The sequence below is a fragment of the Canis lupus genome, chromosome 24 (assembly GCF_011100685.1).
Source record: "Canis lupus familiaris isolate Mischka breed German Shepherd chromosome 24, alternate assembly UU_Cfam_GSD_1.0, whole genome shotgun sequence".
Taxonomy (NCBI): domain Eukaryota; kingdom Metazoa; phylum Chordata; class Mammalia; order Carnivora; family Canidae; genus Canis; species Canis lupus.
In genome coordinates this window covers 21,741,615-21,759,786 of record NC_049245.1, presented here as the reverse complement: position 1 = coordinate 21,759,786, position 18,172 = coordinate 21,741,615, and the positions used below count along the sequence as shown (strand labels likewise).

The window sequence follows — 18,172 nt, the reverse complement described above, 5'->3', positions numbered from 1 at the left end:
AGCTTCTCATTTCATTCCTCCAACCCATCTTCTATACATACTCAGAATTATTTGTCTAAGACACGTTGGATCACATAACTTCCTAACTTAAAATTCTTTAGTGGCTCCCTATGCTACCTACAATAGAAGAACAAATTTCTTGCCATAAAGTACAAGGTGCTTCATAATATGGTGTCCTGCCTGACTCTCCAGCCTCATCTCTTGCTCCTCCCTGCAGCTCACCCACCAACCACGAACTACTAACAGTTGCCAAAATGTTAATGCTGGTTCTCTCAATACTTTTGTTTGTGCTCTCTCTGAAATGTCCTAGATGCTTGGAAGCACCTAAGCTTTCTTTTCAAGCTTCCACTGAAGCATCTTGTCTTTTATAAAGGCTTTCAACTGATTTCTCCACTCCCAGAACCTACAAAATGATCCCTCTTTCCCCATATATAGTTTCATGACAGTACATACAAAACTTCACAGCACTTGTATATTTAGATGCTCAACTCCTACTAGCCTTCAAGAGTGGGTAGTGTTATTTCATTAATCCCTAGTACCTAACAAAGACCTTGGCAAGTATAAGGCAGTCAGTGAATAAATACAGTAAAAATAAATAACAGAATTTATACCTTGGACACTAAGACTCTTGGACTTTGATTTATACCTTGTGAGAGAGATTTCTCCTTAATCCCAACAATGCTGTAACTGCTCAGAACATGTTTGGAATGTCTTTCTTGGAGTGGTCTTCAAAGTTAGTTTTTAAGCAATGCAAGGTAGTTGCAAGGTAGTTGCTCAGTATTTACTTTTAATTAAGCAAAACTATTTCTAGCTCTACTATCTTGGACTACTTAGTTTTAGTTCCAAATGATTTAGTTTAGCTCTTAAAAGCAAATTAATCTTTAAAACATGAACATTTGCCATTGTTGAAGAGATCCAAGACTGCAGACCACAGGCTCCAAGACAAGGTAGTTGCTCAGTATTTACTTTTAATTAAGCAAAACTATTTCTAGCTCTACTATCTTGGACTACTTAGTTTTAGTTCCAAATGATTTAGTTTAGCTCTTAAAAGCAAATTAATCTTTTAAAATATGAACATTTGCCATTGTTGAAGAGATCCAAGACTGTAGACCACAGGCTCCAAGACAAGTGGCTTTTCCAAAATGCTTTGTACATGGGGAGATCCCTGGGTGCTCAGTGGTTTAGCACCTGCCTTCGGCCCAGGGTGTAATCCTGGAGTCCTGGAATCGAGTCCCACATCGGGCTCCCTGCATGGAGCCTGCTTCTCCCTCTGCCTGTGTCTCTGCTTCTCTCTCTCTGTGTCTCTCATGAATAAACAAAATCTTAAAAAAAAAAAAAAGTGCTTTGTACAGTATCAGTCATTGAATGAATTTATATCCTGTCAAGGTGACCACTATAAAGAACATTCATTCTGTTGTGGAAACTGTTTTCTTAAGAAAGCCAGGATCACTAAGCCCAGTGAAATCCCTTAGAGTAGAACTTGTAGTGACACCTGGGTGGCTCAGCGGTTGAGTGTCTACCTTTAGCTGAGGGCATGATCCTGGGGTCCGGGATCAAGTCCCACATCGGGCTCCCTGTGAGGAGCCTGGAACTCTGTGTCTCTGCCTCTCTCTGCATCCCTCATGAATAAATAAAATCTTAAAAAAAAAAAAAAAGAACTTGTAATCAGAATGACAAAAGTCCATGAAATGGGTCTTCAAATAAAGCTTACATTGTTCTACAGGCAGCCACCAGGCTCTTGCTCTAGCACACCCAGGGTACATGGGAGTGGGAAGAACATGAAGCAAACAAGACTCAGAGGATGGTTCTAGTCCCACTGTGATTCTAATCTGCATAACCTGGGGGGCATTAGAGAACCTTCCACACCTTGGGTTCTTCTTTTTTTTAAGATTGTATTTATTTGACGGCAGCCCCAGTGGCTTAGCGGTTTAGTGCCGCCTTCAGCCCAGGGCGTGATCCTGGAGACCCAGGATCTAGTCCCATATCTAGACCCACATCTAGTCCCTGCATGGAGCCTGCTTCTCCCTCTGCCTGTCTCTCTCTGTCTCTCTAATAAATAAATAAAATCTTAAAAAAAAATAAAAGATTGTATTTATTTGAGAGAGAGAGCATGAGCAGAGGAGGGAAAGAAGCAGACTCCCCACTGAGCGGGGAGCCCTACCTGGGGCTTGATCCCACAACCCTGAGGTCATGACCTGAGTAGAAGGCAGACACTTAACTGACTGAGTCACCTAGGCACCTGGCTTTTTTTGTTTGTTTTTTTAAGATTTTATTTATTTGAGAGAGAGGAAGCACATGAGTGGGGGTAAGTGCGAGATGGAGTAGGAGAGGGGGATGAAGGCTACCTGCTGAGTGTGGAGCCCAACTCAGAGTCTGGACCCAGGACTCTGAGATCATGACCTGAACCAAAGTCAGATGCTTAACTGACTGAGCCACCCAGGTGCCCCTGGGTTGTTGTTCTTTTTTTCCTTTTCATAAAATAAACTAATAGAAATAATACCTGAGGATTCATTTAGTTCTAAAATAATCTCTCTTGAGATCCATGGGTGGCTCAGCGGTTTAACTCCCGCCTTTGGCCCAGGGTGTGATCCTGGAGTCCCAGGATCAAGACCCACATTGGGCTCCCTGCATGGAGCCTGCTTCTCCCTCTGCCTGTCTCTGCCCCTCCCCCTGTGTCTATCATGAATAAATAAATAAATAAAATCTTAAAAAAGGGCTGGGGAACAGATGGGAAGCCCCAATCATGAAAGCAATGATGTGTTGTATAATGGACTGCTGTTCCCTGCCAGGAGGGTGCAAGCAGCTCTTTAATAATAATAATAATAATAATAATAATAATAATAATAATAATAATAATAATAAATCTTTAAAAATAAATAAATAAATAAATAATCCCTCTTTTCCTTTCTTCCCCTCTCTGCATCCACCCAGCAGAGATGTGCGTTTTATTTTTTAAAAAGAGTTTATGTATGTATGTATGTACGTATGTGAAACACAGAGAGAGGCAGAGACATAGGCAGAGGGAGAAACAGGCTCTCTACAAAGAGCCTGATGTGGGACTCAATCTCAGGACCCCGAGATCATGACCTGAGCCAAAGGCAGATGCTCAACCACTAAGCCACCCAGGTGCCCTGAGATGTGCATTTTAAAAGAGCAATGGAGGGCAGCCCAGGTGGCTCAGCGGTTTAGCATCCCCTTCAGCCCAGGGCGTGATCCTGGAGACACAGGATCGAGTCCCACGTCGGGCTCCCTGCATGGAGCCTGCTTCTCCCTCTGCCTGTGTGTCTGCCTCTCTCTCTGTGTCTCTCTCATGAATAAATAAATAAAATATTTAAAAAATTAAAAAAAAAAAGAGCAATGGAAATCTCTAACAAATAAGCCACGGAAGAGATATTTATGAGTGGATTCAATCTTCACTAGTTGGGAGAGAGGAAAAGGTGATTCATGACTATCAACTCTGCAGCAACTGCCCACCCACACCTCATCTCTACTGCAATCAATGCCCACTGAGGGCTCAATCGGAAATAAAAACAAAACAAACAAACAAAAAAAAAAAAAACAGGGGCACCTGGGTGGCTCAGTGGGTTAAATGCCCAACTTTTGATGTCATCTCAGGTCATGATCTCTGGGTTGTGAGACAGAGCCCTGCATTGGGCTCCACACTCAGCCCAGAGTCTGCTTGAGAGTCTGTCTCCCTCTCCCTCTTCCCCCTCGTCTTCTCACACTGTCTCTAAACTAATAAATAAATAAATAAATAAATAAATAAATAAATAAATAAATAAATAAATAAAATCTTTAAAAAAATAACAAAATAAAAGTTAAAAAATATTGGGTTTCTAAAAACAAAAGGCTTCTTGTTTTGCTACTTTTTTTGTTGTTGTTGTTTTGTTTTGCTACTTTTAAGTCTTCCTAGTTGTCAGCTCCTTGAGGGCAGGGATGTCATCATTTACATTCCTTTGCATTCTCCATAGGATCTATAAGAAGTAGTAATTGTTTGATGAATGTATGTTGATTGACACTACTTTCCTTATATGTTCACATATCACTCTGTTCTACCAAACTGAAAGCTTTGAGGATGAGTGCTGTGTTTCCCCCATCTCTGAATTCCCAGTACTTAACACAACCTAGGCCAGTGCATTTCAGCTGGTACTGTTACTCACTCAGTTATCCAATATCGGGTTGCTTCTGCAACAATACTAGGTATGGAGGATATGAAAGTAAGTAAGACTGATGTACACCTCCCTGCTTTCAGGGAGCTCACATTCTACTGAAGGAAAGAGACAATGAAAGGGTAACAAATCAGGGATTCCCTGATCTTCACAAGCGCTCTGAAGAAACCTAGCAGAATATGGAGCTAAAGGATATTGGGGGGAAGCTCCTAATGGGAAACTCTGGGAAGGTAGCTCTGAAGAAGTGATATATGGCCAGAAGTGGGCAATATGGGTGGATAGATGGGACATTTAGGGAAAGCAGTCCAAGATCGGGGAGAGAGTGTTCTCTCTATGGCAGGATGTGCCCCCAAATGCCCTGGGATACGAGCACTTAGGAAATTACTGTGAAGCAATGTTATCTCAGGGAGTATGGAAAAAAAAAAAAAAAAAGCCTGCTGGTCTCCCCAAGTCAGCCCTAAAACATCACTGCTAAAATTACTCACTGGCCTCACTGACACCACATCCGCCTCTGTGGTGCCCCAGCTCCCCACTAGATGTGGGCACCAAGTTCACATTTCACACCCTCGAGCTCAAGGTTTTCATCACTCAACCTCTGCCCCAAGAGCCCTTTTTTCAGCTCTGCCTCATGGCCCACTGCTGCCCAAGCCCATCTCTCATCAGCCCTGTTGTCTCCTTGCCACCTATCAACCACAAGTTTAAGAGCACAAGAAGTACCATAAGGACCCATGGAAAGAGCTTCAGCACCGAAGAGACACCAATGAAGAACAATGGTGGCAAACAGATATGCTGCATCTGGGCCCTGGGAAGCAAGCTCTTCTGTTCTGGTGGAAGAGTCCAGAACTAGAAGTTAAGGGACCTAATCTCAATTCTGCCACCAACTTTTATTTTATTTTATTTTTTTTAAAGATTTTATTTATTCATGAGAGACACAGGGAGAGAGGCAGAGACACAAGCAGAGGGAGAAGCAGGCTCCATGCAGGGAGCCCAACGTGGGACTCGATCCCAGGACCCCAGGATCATGCCCTGAGCCAAAGGCAGACGCTCAACCATTGAGCCACCCAGGGATCCCTGCCACCAACTTTTAAAAATGGTTCTATGAGCAAGCCGCTCTCACAGCCTCTCTTTTCTAAAAAATGAAGGGGGTGAGAGAGAAGACACCTAATGTTTCCTATGCTTTGCTTCTCTAGAAACCAATAGCTGAAGTGAAATCACTAGAAATTTTAGAAGGGAGAATTATAAGCAGCCAGTGTCAAACTCAAAAACTGAGTTTGCTAAAATAAATGATGGTAAGTCAGCACTGTGGGGTAGAATAATACAGTGCTCCAGAATATGATGGCTTCAAATCCTGGTTCTGCATACTAGACACCTAAATGTCTCTTCCTTATCTGAAAAATAGGACTAAAGATAAAACCTACCTCTTAAGAATTGTTTCATGAAATAAGTACAATAATCTACACAGAACACTTGGTATAAGGTAAGCATGCGACAAAATGACAGTTATTACTATTTTTTTTTTTTTTAAGGACAGTTATTACTATTAACAACATGACTGCTTACTGTATGTCAGACACCAAGTTCTCATTGGGGCTCTCTCTAACTATCCTGCACATAACAAATCAAAACTCCAGGGGTGGGGCCCAGGAGTCTGTTTATGTAATAAGATCCCCAGAGGATTCTGAGAATCAGCTATTTGGCAAACACTTCCCTGGAGCACATACCACACATCAATTCAGTTGCATCTTACTTACCTAGTGCTTTGCTGATCTGTTTATCCAGAATTCTCAACAAGGCAAACCTGGTACAAGGCTACTCTAAGATCTCACTTAGCTCTTACAGAACTCTAGGCACCCTTGCACATGTACCACTTCACCCTAGCACATCCAAAGTAAAAAAACTGCCAGCCAATTTCCTCAATTAGCATTTCTAAAAATAAGATTCAGGTAAGAATAATATGGAGGAGGATGTTAGCTGGGATGCAGAGTACTTTCTTTAACAGTCACATATTTCCTAAGATCTTTCTATTTAGAGAAGTATCTTCTATTTTAATACAAGAGCACACGGGATCCCTGGGTGGCGCAGCGGTTTGGTGCCTGCCTTTGGCCCAGGGCGCGATCCTGGAGACCCGGGATCGAATCCCACGTCGGGCTCCCAGTGTATGGAGCCTGCTTCTCCCTCTGCCTATGTCTCTGCCTCTCTCTCTCTCTGTGTGACTATCATAAATAAATAAATAATTAAAAAAAAAAATACAAGAGCACAAACCCTGAAACTGTACCACCTAGTATCTGTCCCAGCTCTGCCACTGGCTAGTTTATGATCTTGGGCAAGTTATTTAACCTCTATATTTCCTAACTTTAAAACAGATTAATAATAAGACCCATAGTGTTTATCTCACAGGATTATTATGAGAATTAAATAAATAATAGAAACTAAAGAGCTTAGAATAAAACTTGGCACATAATAAGCTTTATGTATTAAGTGTTACTATTGTTACTCATGGCAAAAATACTGGTTTTCAATTTACATAGTGATTTAAATATTCCCTTTAAAATTACTTCAAGGGATCCCTGGGTGGCGCAGTGGTTTGGTGCCTGCCTTTGGCCCAGGGCGCGATCCTGGAGACCCAGGATCAAGTCCCATGTCGGGCTCCCAGTGCATGGAGCCTGCTTCTCCCTCTGCCTGTGTCTCTGCCTCTCTCTCTCTCTCTCTCTCTCTGTGTGACTATCATAAATAAAAGAAATAAATAAAATAACTTCAAAAATGACTTGATTTTAAGACTATATAAAAAGTCAATATTGGTATATGAGATAGAAGAATAAAAATCAAAAGGGTGGTAGTGGGGATCCCTGGGTGGCGCAGCGGTTTGGCGCCTGCCTTTGGCCCGGGGCACGATCCTGGAGACCCGGGATCGAATCCCACGTCGGGCTCCCGGTGCATGGAGCCTGCTTCTCCCTCTGCCTGTGTCTCTGCCTCTCTGTCTCTCTCTGTGTGACTATCATGAATAAATAAATAAAATCTTTAAAAAAAAAAAAAAAAAAAAAAAAAAGGGTGGTAGTGAATTAAATAAAAACCAAAAATTTGTAGCAGGGGAAAAAGGAGGTTGGAGAAATAGATATTACTAAAAGCAAGGTGCCAAATGCATGTTACAGAAGACTTGAAGAAGTCATTTCTCTTCTCTGGGCCTTGGTTTTCTAGTAAAACAAAATGTTGAGCCCTTCTGCTAGGCTCTAGGATTCTGAAGTTTGTATACAACCTGTATTTCCCTTATTGTATTCAGAACATTTCATCAGTGAGTAATGACAAATGCAGCATAGGATTTGGAGAGTGATCACCTGGGTGGGAAAAGATTTCTTAAAAGTTTGTGTAAACAGGGGCAGCCCCGGTGGCCCAGCGGTTTAGTGCCACCCTCAGCCCAGGGTGTGATCCCAGAATCCCAGGATCAAGTCCCACATCAGGCTCCCTGTATGGAGCCTGCTTCTCCCTCTGCCTGTGTCTCTGCCTCTCTCTCTCTGTCATGAATAAATAAAAATCTTAAAAAAAAAAAAAAAAGGTTCGTGTAATAATTCTACCTCTGAAACTAATAATACACTATACATTAATTAATTGGATTTAAATTAAATTTTAAAAAAAGTTTGTGTAACAAAGTTAGGCCTACAGCTTTTGTGCATCAAAGAAAGAAAACAGTACTCCTGGGTGGCTTAGTTGGTTGCGGGTCTGCCGTTGGCTCAGGTCATGGTCCTGGGATTGAGCCTCACATCAGACTCCCAACTCAGTGGGGAGTCTGCTTCTCCCTCATTCTGTCTCTCCACCACTCACGTGCTCTCTCTCTAATGAATAAATAAAAATCTTAAAAAAAAAAAAAAAGGTCTCATATGCAAAAAGCTCACAGATTAAAGAAGAGATGGGAAGAGGGGAAGAACTATTTCTATGTGTTATGATGCTTTTGACCTAGTGCTAAGAAAACAGAGTAAACAGAACTAAGTACACAGTCCAAGGTAAAATACTGTGGACTCTCTCCACTTAAAATCATGGTGAATCAAAATGGCAAGCAAAAAGAAAATGCGAGAAGAGAATTCTTAATACCTGGGTATCAGTCAGTCCAATGAAGGAAGAGGGTTATTTCCCGATCTGCACAGAAATTATCTAAAACCTATCTTTGCACTTATGTAGATGAACTCTATTACTTATTCTTTGACTATGGCATCTCTTCCTTATTGTACATTTTCTCTAAAATCCTGACTATAAGCCCACCAGCACACTACAACCCATTTCTCTGACCTGTTTCCACTTGCTCCTCTTGATATACTTCTTTTCTCTAACTTAACTGACCCCACTCACTTTCCAGTAACCCCTCATCATTATTCCCACCTTCAGACTTTTATGTTACTTCCACTGCCTCAAATGCTCTGCTAGTCCATTTCATTTGCATTTCTACAAGTCCAAATTCACCATATAATGGAGAGGCAATATAATGAAGTGTTAGGATCATGAACTCCAGAGCCAGAGTGCCTGAATTCTTATCCTTGCTCCACCATTCACTAGCTGAGTGCCAGGAGAATGCCACATAACCTCTCTAAACCTCAACTGCCTCATCTGAAACCAGTGATAGATTATAGTAAATCACTTGAAGGCATTGTGGTCAAAATGAACAGGTTAATACATGGAAGGGGCTTAGAGCAGTGCCTGGCACTTAGTGAAAGTGTTGGCTATTATGACAGTGGCAACATATGGATCATGTGGTGAAGGCTCAGGCCCAAGCCATATGCTCCCTCCACAAAGCATTCCCTGAACCTTCGGTCTGGAAGAAATCATTGTCTGGTTTGAGTTCCTATAGTACTTTTAACTGCCACCTCTCATGGAACACTTTATCTAATTTTATATTATTTACACATAGTTGTCTCCCTTACTCGCGTTTCTTGAGAGCAAAATCCACTTCTGATATGTCTCTGTATCACCTACAGCTCCTAAAATGATGCTTTGATCATAGTTACCTACTCAAACATTTGTGAATGGGTGGATATTTGGTCACGAGCAGGATGTTTCCACCAGCATGCAGAGCCTCAACCATTCTTACCACAACATCCTCCAAGATTTTAGTAGGGCAAGGTCTGGAATGAAATTCAAAGTGTTCGTCTTCTGATTTCTTCTTTGATTCCCGCTCCTGGATTCTCTTTTCAATTTCCAAATCAAAGCCAACAGGCTGAGTGGGTGGCTTCACAGGTGGTTTCTTGGGCAAGATGGGCCCGCCTTCAAGAATTCTGGGATCAAGTTCTCGTGCTTTGAATTTGTATCTGTAAGATAAGAGTTTAAATGACAACCACCAAAAGAAATTTTGTTAACAAAATAAAAGCTACACAAACTACAAAGTAAGCCAGAATAGAAAAATAGTAATTATTACAATGACCCAAGCACAGCAGAATTTTGACTCTCTCCATAGCCACTATCTCTACCTCCAGAGCAAAGAATAAAGGAGCCAGTCCTAACATTCCCAGCACATTAAAGACTGGTGTTTCTTTTCCCAGAGGAACCTGCTCCTCCTCAAAAGAAGTACAAAAAGTAATGAAAGAAGGATACAGGAGACAAACTCCAGAGTTGACCATATTACGTTCCAGTTTCCTCCACCTATTATTATAGCTGGAATGAGATCTTGAGTAGCCATAAAGGGTGGAATCTACCTAAATGAAGCTCAGAGGACATTCCTTCTGACTGATTCCTTCCTCAGAAGGAATGTCCTCTCCCACCCCAACCTCTGCATTCGTTTTTTAACAGTTTATACTCCAGGATATCTCCATATTCCCACTTCTAATTTTTTAATCATTGAGGCAGGGGGGACAGACTATAGAGAGCCTATAACTTAAATGCCATAAATTCCCATGGCAAGAAAAGCAGCAACTATCCCCATTATAGAAATGAAAAGAAAGCAGGTTCTTGGAACTCTTCCTCAAATATTGCTGATGGAACTTACTGTTGCAGTTTCTCAAGCTCCTCAGCCTCCTGATCTGCTGCACTTTTGTAGGTCACAGGCCTTGTGCGCTGTTTAGTTTGCAGCACAGGAGTCTGTGGGTCTCTGGATATCTTGAGCCCAGCAGATTTGGAGGGTAACAGAGCTGTAAAGCAAGATAACAGATATTCACCTAGCTCCCCAAGACTCTGTTTGCTGTAGGTGCTGATTCAGCTTAGCAGCCTGTGATACCAAATCAGAGTGGCTGCCCTCCACTTTCAGCTCAGCTCATGTCAGCCAACCTGACAAATATGCAGCCCCTTCTTGCCTGTGACTCTTTATTGAGGGGTATGATGAAGGTAGTCTTTGGGAACTATCATCTTCTGAACTTAAAATCCATTTGTGTCTGATGTACTACTAGAAAGGCATGTACTTACTGCCCTTCTATTGACAGTGCCAACTACTTTGCCTTTACTGACACATGAGATTTTTGCTTATTCCAGCTTTAAAAAATAAGGCATTTCTAGTACATCTGGGTGGCTCAGTCGGTTGAGTGTTGCCTTCGGCTTGGGTCGTGATCCCAGGATCCTGGGATTGAGCCCCACATTGGGCTCCCTGCTCATGGGAAGCCTGCTTCTCCCTCTCCTCCCTGCTTATTTTCTCTCTCTCTCCCTCTCAAATAAATAAAACCTTAAGAAAAAAAAAAGGCCTTTCTAAAGATCAAGTAATAACTCCCAATTTTGTGAATTCCCTAAAAGCATCTACATCAAAACATCAAGATCACCTCTCAAAGAAAGTCAAATAGAGAAAGCAAAAAAACTATGTCAAAGCACCACCACTACCATTCACAGAAAACGTTAATTCACTTGTCAGGGCAACCTTGTTAATCTTCATAATTATGTAGACTGAATCCTCTAATTTAGATCTGATCACATAACAGCAGAAGATAGAAACCAAATCTATTTGTTTTAGAAATAAGCCAGCCTTCAAGTATACATATAACCATTATTTATAACTATATAAAGTTTTATTTATTTATTTATTTATTTATTTATTTATTTATTTATTTATTTTTAAAGATTTATTTATTTATTCATTCAGAGAAAGCGAGAGAGAGGCAGAGACACAGGCAGAGGGAGAAGCAGGCTCCATGCAGGGAGCCCGATGTGGGACTCGATCCCCGGTCTCCAGGATCACACCCCGGGCTGCAGGCGGCGCCAAACCGCTGCGCCACCGGGGCTGCCCTATAACTATATAAAGTTTTAAATAAAAAATGGAAAAAACACACCATACACAAAAATAAACTCAAACTGGATTAAGGACCTAACTGTGAGATCCAAAATCATAAAAATCCTAGAAGAGAGTACAGGCAATAATTTCTCTGACATCAGCCGTAGCAACATTTTTCTAGATATGTCTTGTGAGGCAAGGGAAATAAAAGCAAAAATAAACTATTGGGACTCTATCAAAATAAAAAGCTTCTGCACAGCAAAGGAAACAACAAAACTAAAAAACAACCTATGAAAGGGAGAAGATATTTGCAAACAACATATCCAAAAAACGGTTAGTGTCTAAAACATATAAATACTTCTATAACCCCAAAACCCCCAATAATCTAATTTTAAAATGGGCTGATTGGGATGTCTGGGTGGCTAAGTGGTTGAGTGTCTGCCTTTGGCTCAGGTCGTGATCCCGGGGTCTGGGATCTAGTCCCCCATCGGGTTCTCCACAAGGAGCCTGCTTCTTCCTCTGCCTATGTTTCTGGCTCTCTCTGTATCTCTCATGAATAAATAAATTAAATCGTTAAAAAATAGATAAATAAAAATAAAAAATAAAAATGGGCAGAAAACATGAACAATTATTTCTCCAGAGAAGACATACAGATAGCCAACAGACACATGAAAAGATGTTCAACATCACTCCTCATCAGGGAAATGTAAATCAAAACCACAATGAGAGATCAACTCACATGTGTCAGAATTGCTAGAATCAAAAACACAGGAAGGAGGAGGCACCTGGGTGGCGCAGTTGGTTAAGCATCTGCCTTCGGCTCAGGTCATGATCCCAGGGTCCTGGGATGGAGTCCTGAGTCAGGCTCCCTGCTCAGTGGGGAGCCTGATTCTCCCTCTCCCTCTGCCCATCCCCCTGCTTGTGTGCACTCTCGCTTTCTGTCAGATAAATAAATAAAATCTTAAAAACAAAACAAAACAAAACACAAGAGGGGGCTCCTGGGTGGCTCAGTCAGTTAAATGTTGGGCTCTTGGTTTCGGTTTCAGATCAGGTTATGATCCTGGGGTACTGGGATCAAGCCCCATGTCGGACTCCCTGCTCATCAGGGAGTTTGCCTGTTTCCTTCTACCTCCACCCCTACTCCAGCTTATATTCTCTCTCCCTCTCAGATAAATAAATAAATCTTAAACAAATATAAGAAACAAGTACTGGCAAGGATGTGGAGAAAAAGGAACCCTCATACACTGTTGGTAGGAGTGCAAACTAGTGAACTAGTGCAGCAACTATGGAAAACAGTGTGGAAGTTCCTCAAAATATTAAAAATAAAATTACCACATGATCCAGTAATTCCACTACTGGGTATTTACCCAAAGAACACAAAAACAATAATTCAAAAAGATATGCATACCCTTATGTTTATTGTAGCATTATTTACAATGCCAAATTATGGAAGCAGCCCAAGTGTCCATGAATAGATGAATGGATAAAGACATAATATACACGTATACACACAGAGACACACACTTATACACACAACAGAATATTACTCAGCCATAAAAAGGAAATCTTGCCATTTGCAACAACATAGATCTCAAGTATAATGCTAAGTGAAATAAATCAGTCAGAAAAAGACAAATACCATAAGATTTCACTTGTATGTTGAATTTAAAAAACAAAACAAAGGAAAAAAGAAAACAAACCAAGAAATAGATGCTTAACTACAGAGAACAAACACGGTTACCAGAGGGGAGGTCGGGGGGCGGGGGGGGGGGGGGGGGGGGGGGGGGGGGGGTGGGGTGGAATAAGTGAAACAGGTGAAGGAGATTAAGAGTACACTTATCTTGATAAGCACCAAGTAATGCATAGAATTGTTGAATCACTATATTGAACCCATGAAATTAATAAAACACTATATGTTAACTATACTGGAATTAAAATTTCTTTTAAAAATTGCAAAAAATTTTTCTATTTGCCAGGACCAAGATTCTTTAAAAGCAGGGTATATCAGACTCTAAAAGTTATATATTATTTAGAAAGTCATATTTAACATTTAAATTTCTATTAGAAAAAATTTTTTCATTATTTTTCTAATCTAAAATTTGATGAATGACTACTGGAACATAATAACAATATTAAGGAATGCTATAGGGATCCCTGGGTGGCGCAGCGGTTTGGCGCCTGCCTTTGGCCCAGGGCGCGATCCTGGAGACCCGGGATCGAATCCCACGTCGGGCTCCCGGTGCATGGAGCCTGCTTCTCCCTCGGCCTGTGTCTCTGCCTCTCTCTCTCTCTCTCTCTCTCTCTCTCTCTCTGTGACTATCATGAATAAATAAATAAAATCTTTAAAAAAAAAAAAAAAAAAAAAAAAAAAAAAAAAAAAAAAAAGGAATGCTATACTTGGGGGCTCCTGGGTGGCTCAGTGGTTAAGTGTCTGCCTTCACCTCAGGTTGTGATCCTGGGGTCCTGAGATGGAGTTCTGCATCAGGCTCCCCTCTCTGTGGGGAGCCTGCTTCTCCCTCTGCCTGTGTTCTCTGCCTCTCTCTCTCTCTCTCTATCATGAATTAAAAAAAATCTCATTAACGGATAAATAAAATCTTTAAAACGAAAACAAAACAATATGTAAGTGCTATGAATGTAGAGGGAAATGCAAGAGTCAAGAGAGGTGGGAGATAGGTAGGGCATGTCTTTGTGCTGTGTCCCTGGCAGTGAAAGAAGTTGAAGATCCAGGGCAGAAAGGAGATAAGCAGTGATTGATACCTGCGTGGGCAGGTAGGGAAAGGATACTTAAGCTCAGGTGGAGTGTTTGTTCTTTGAAGGGAGGGTGGAAGAGAGAGGAGTGGGTGTAAATGCTGGCAGGTTTGTAGGTTTGGGATGAACATATGAGAGAATTCTAATCTCCTAGCTTCTGTCTTTATGAAAATAATTACTGCAAGAAGGAAGGTAAAGAAGTTTGAGAAATAGAAGTGGTATAAAATAGTTGTCCTGAGCCGAAGGCAGATGCTCAACTGGTGAGCCACCCAGGTGTCCCTAGTACTTACCATATTGTAATGATCTATTTGTTTCTCTAAGTTAGAAACTTGATATTGAGCAGCACCAATTCCATTTTGTTCACTGCTTATTATCCCCTACTCCCAACAGTGCCTGGTTTCTAGTGGTAAAGCCTGTTAAATGGCTAAACAAAAGCACACAACCCTGAAAAACTGGAATGCTTTTATTGTCTATAGGTTAAGTAACTATACCATAACACTTTGACACATGGCAAAGGTGTAATTCCTGGCCAATTACTAATCAAGAGGCTCAAGGTGGTTAATGCGTAGAAGTACACTGATAGCCAGGGGTCGGGTGGAGGAGTTCAAAGATGCTCAATGGTACATTTGCTATCTGCATATAGGCACATACCATACTTCAGTTTAAAATCTTAGGATTTCAACTAAAGGCAAATTTGTGTAAGCAAAGGGAATTCTAGGGGAGGCTCCAGCCAGCTATAATATTGGTATGAAACTTACTATCATCCTTCTTGCTCCTCAAGTGATATCTGTTAGGGGTTCGTTTGTGAAAGGCTTCAACCTGCTGTGCAAGGGGCACATATGTAGAAGCTGTTTCATCAAATGTTCTTTTCTTTCCTTGGGACAGGTTGAAAGGCTTAATAATGGTGCATCCCTTAGTCACTCGGGCCTGTAAAGAAAGAAATTGTTCTCCAAATGAAGTGTTATGGAAGAGCTCAGATCTACCACAAGCCACATATTCAGCACAGAGGATCAAAAGAAAAAAGCCCTGTGGTGAAGCAAAGGTTATTATTCTTAAATTTGTCAGTCCTTGAGCAAAGGTTAAAACTAGTCTATTCCCATCTTTTAAAAAAGGGAGAAAGGATCTAGCACTTAACAAATCGTCTGTTCTGGGCAGCCCAGGTGGCTCAGCGGTTTATCGCCGCTTTCAGCCCAGGTTATGATCCTGGAGAACCGGGATCAAGTCCCACATTGGGCTCCCTGCATGGAGCCTGCTTCTCCCTCTGCCTGTGTCTCTGCCTCTCTCTCTCTCTCTCTCTCTCTCTCTGTGTCTCTCATGGATAAATAAATAAATAAAATCTTTAAAAAAAAAAAAAAGTGTCTGTTCTGCAATAGTAAATAAGGCGATTTTTCCCAAGCACGTCAATGTTTTAAAGCCAGCAAGAACAAGTTTTCTGAGAATTAGAAGGAAAACAAAAAGCTGCAAAGGTATTATTGCCCTCACACTCAATCCCATTAAGAAAAAGCTGATTTGGGCTCTAGGTCTAGATTAGGCCAGGTAGCTACCTGAATCAAAATCTCCAGACATCCTCCCCAAAACTAAGAGATGAAGAAGCCTAGTCCTTGGATGATTAATTTTCATAAAATTAATCTCTGACTGGAAACAAAACTCTTTAAGGGTCTACATCTCAACAGAAGAAGCACAACGCCAGGGTTTCAAACTGCAAAGGGCTGACTTCAATAAGTGATGACGCCCACTGCAAATCCAAGTAGAAATTCTTAGTACTATAATTTTCAGTTAGGATTCTTACGGTTTCTGTTAGACTTGAGTGGTCTGCCCCAACATCATTTTTCCCATAAGCCCTATCATATATTGTACACCAACTCTGCAGACACAAAATTTTTTCAAGAATTTTTCAACAGCACAAGCTGCAACAAGCTGATACCTACAGTTTGTCACACATAATTCTGTGCTTTATATACATTCTTAATTCATTTTTCACAGAAACTTCATAAGATGCTTCCCAGAAAAACAGAGCAGTTTCTCCAAGATCACATAACTAATAGGATAAAGTGAGGGGTTAGATCTATCTTAACTAAAAAACATGCTTCTCAGACAGGCAGCCTGGGTGGCTCAGCAGTTTAGCACCGCCTTCAGCCCAGGGCCTGATCCTGGAGACCCAGGATCGAGTCCTATGTCAGGCTCCCTGCATGGAGCCTGCTACTCCCTCTGCCTGCGTTTCTGCCTGCCTCTCTCTCTCTCTCTCTCTCTCACTCTCTGTGTCTCTCATGAATAAATAAATAAAAATCTTTTTAAAATAATTAATTTTTTAAATGCTTCTTTCAATTATATTATTAGAACTAGTGACCACAACTACTACACCTGAAATCCTTGCTGAACTAGTAACAAGAACATCCATCAAACCCATCAACTTACAGGAGATGCAGGATGCTTTCGCAGTTCAGATGTAAAGTTCACTTCTTTATATTCCTCCTGGTTCTTAGGATGTTGTTTGATTCGCTCATCTGTGCGGAAGTGGAAGTCAACTGATTTGGTTACCTGGATCACTGATTTCTTCACAGGTTGCCCTGAGTGAGAAGCAGAGTAAAACATACAGGTAACACTAAGAATAGAGAATACTGGTAAATCCCCTTTAACCAGTCCTTTCAGTATTTCTATCACCATGGATCTAACTTTGTTCAACTCTACACATCATCCAAAACAGTCATCAGGGACACTACTATGTGGGCCTTACTGAGTAATATTGGTTTGAGGACCTTTGGTCAGATGCATATTGTAAGGAGGTAGCACAAGGGGAGAAAAACCCCAACTCCCAGGTGTGGTCATAGCTCTGGAGACACAGTAACTGGAGTTCTTTTGACAGGAAAAGCTATGAACTGACTTGAAAAGCACATTTAACTAAATATGTCTTAAGAAGGAAATTTTATAAACTACAGGGGTGATTTATAAAGCAGGGCTTTATAGCTTTGATGCCACCAATAATAACTCTATTCCAGACAGGGCAAAGCAAAAAAACTCTGACACCTCCCCCTCTGGCTCCCTCAGTCCTACTTTTCCTCTGTAGCTACAACTGGACTCACTCAGCTTTCTTTTGAAAGCTTTTCCAATGGCTTTATCTTCTGTCTTAATCCTAATCCCTTCTTTTCCTAATACAAAGAAAATGAATTAGGAAGAAAAAGGAGGAATTCATTTTACTTGAAGAAATGAGGGAAGGTCTCATGGAAAAGGCCTCAAAAGAAGGGTGTGAGTTCTCCAGAATTTTCACTTAGGATTCTTAGAGGCACTCACTTAGAGACAGAGAGCAACAGTGCACTTTAGGAAAGGCCTGGTAGGGCAGCCCGGGGGGCTCAGCAGTTTAGCGCTGCCTTTGGCCGGGGGTGTGATCTTGGAGACCTGGGATCGAGTCCCATGTCGGGCTCCCTGCATGGAGCCTGCCTCTCCCTCTCTCTGTGTCTCTCATGAATAAATAAATAAAATCTTTAAAAAAAATAAAAATAAAAAGGAAAGGCCTGGTGAATGTGATAGTTTGTTGTTGTGTTTTGTTTTTTTTTTTTTAAGTAATCTCTACACCCAACTTGGGGCTTGATCTCATGACCCTCAAACCAAGACTTGCATGCTCTATTGACTGACCAGCCAGGGACCCTGGTCTAATGTATATAAAACATTCTAGGGAATGGTCATTGAGATATATTGGTCATTTCTAATAAACACAGATTTTTACTGACAACTAACCAAGAAAGCCTTTTTCCCTTTAGAGACTTCAAAAACCCTACCAATGTTATGAGAAGCACCCCTCATAAATCAGATTCAACAAAAGCCAAGCTGACCTATTCCTGCAAGAGCAAGTTTCTTGAATTCTTCATTCTTTTTCCGCATCTCCACCACCTCCTGTTGCATTTTCATTCTCTTCTCCAACTCTTGCTCCTCAGTACTTTTTAGAGTCTTCTGCCTAAGGGACAAACCAGTAAAGGAAATAAGAAAGGAGAGAAGAAAGAGGCTCATGATTCAAAACAGTTTAAAGGTATTATATAGATTAGATTTTTTAATAAAGATTTTATTTATTTATTCATGAGAGACACAGACA

The 18,172-nt window shown here is 41.1% G+C and overlaps 1 protein-coding gene across 9 annotated transcripts in view; it reads right to left on the bottom strand.

Moving 5' to 3' along the window:
- TPX2 (TPX2 microtubule nucleation factor) overlaps positions 1-18,172 on the bottom strand; it is a 75,304-nt gene that overhangs the window by 14,458 nt on the left and 42,674 nt on the right. For all 9 annotated transcript variants that reach the window (XM_038571925.1, XM_038571922.1, XM_038571923.1 and 6 more), the window contains 5 exons: positions 17,916-18,037; positions 16,504-16,655; positions 14,847-15,015; positions 10,135-10,276; positions 9,244-9,460 (listed from right to left, as the gene is read on the bottom strand). In XM_038571925.1, coding sequence (XP_038427853.1) covers positions 9,244-9,460; positions 10,135-10,276; positions 14,847-15,015; positions 16,504-16,655; positions 17,916-18,037 — 802 coding nt within the window. The remainder of the gene's footprint in view (positions 1-9,243; positions 9,461-10,134; positions 10,277-14,846; positions 15,016-16,503; positions 16,656-17,915; positions 18,038-18,172) is intronic.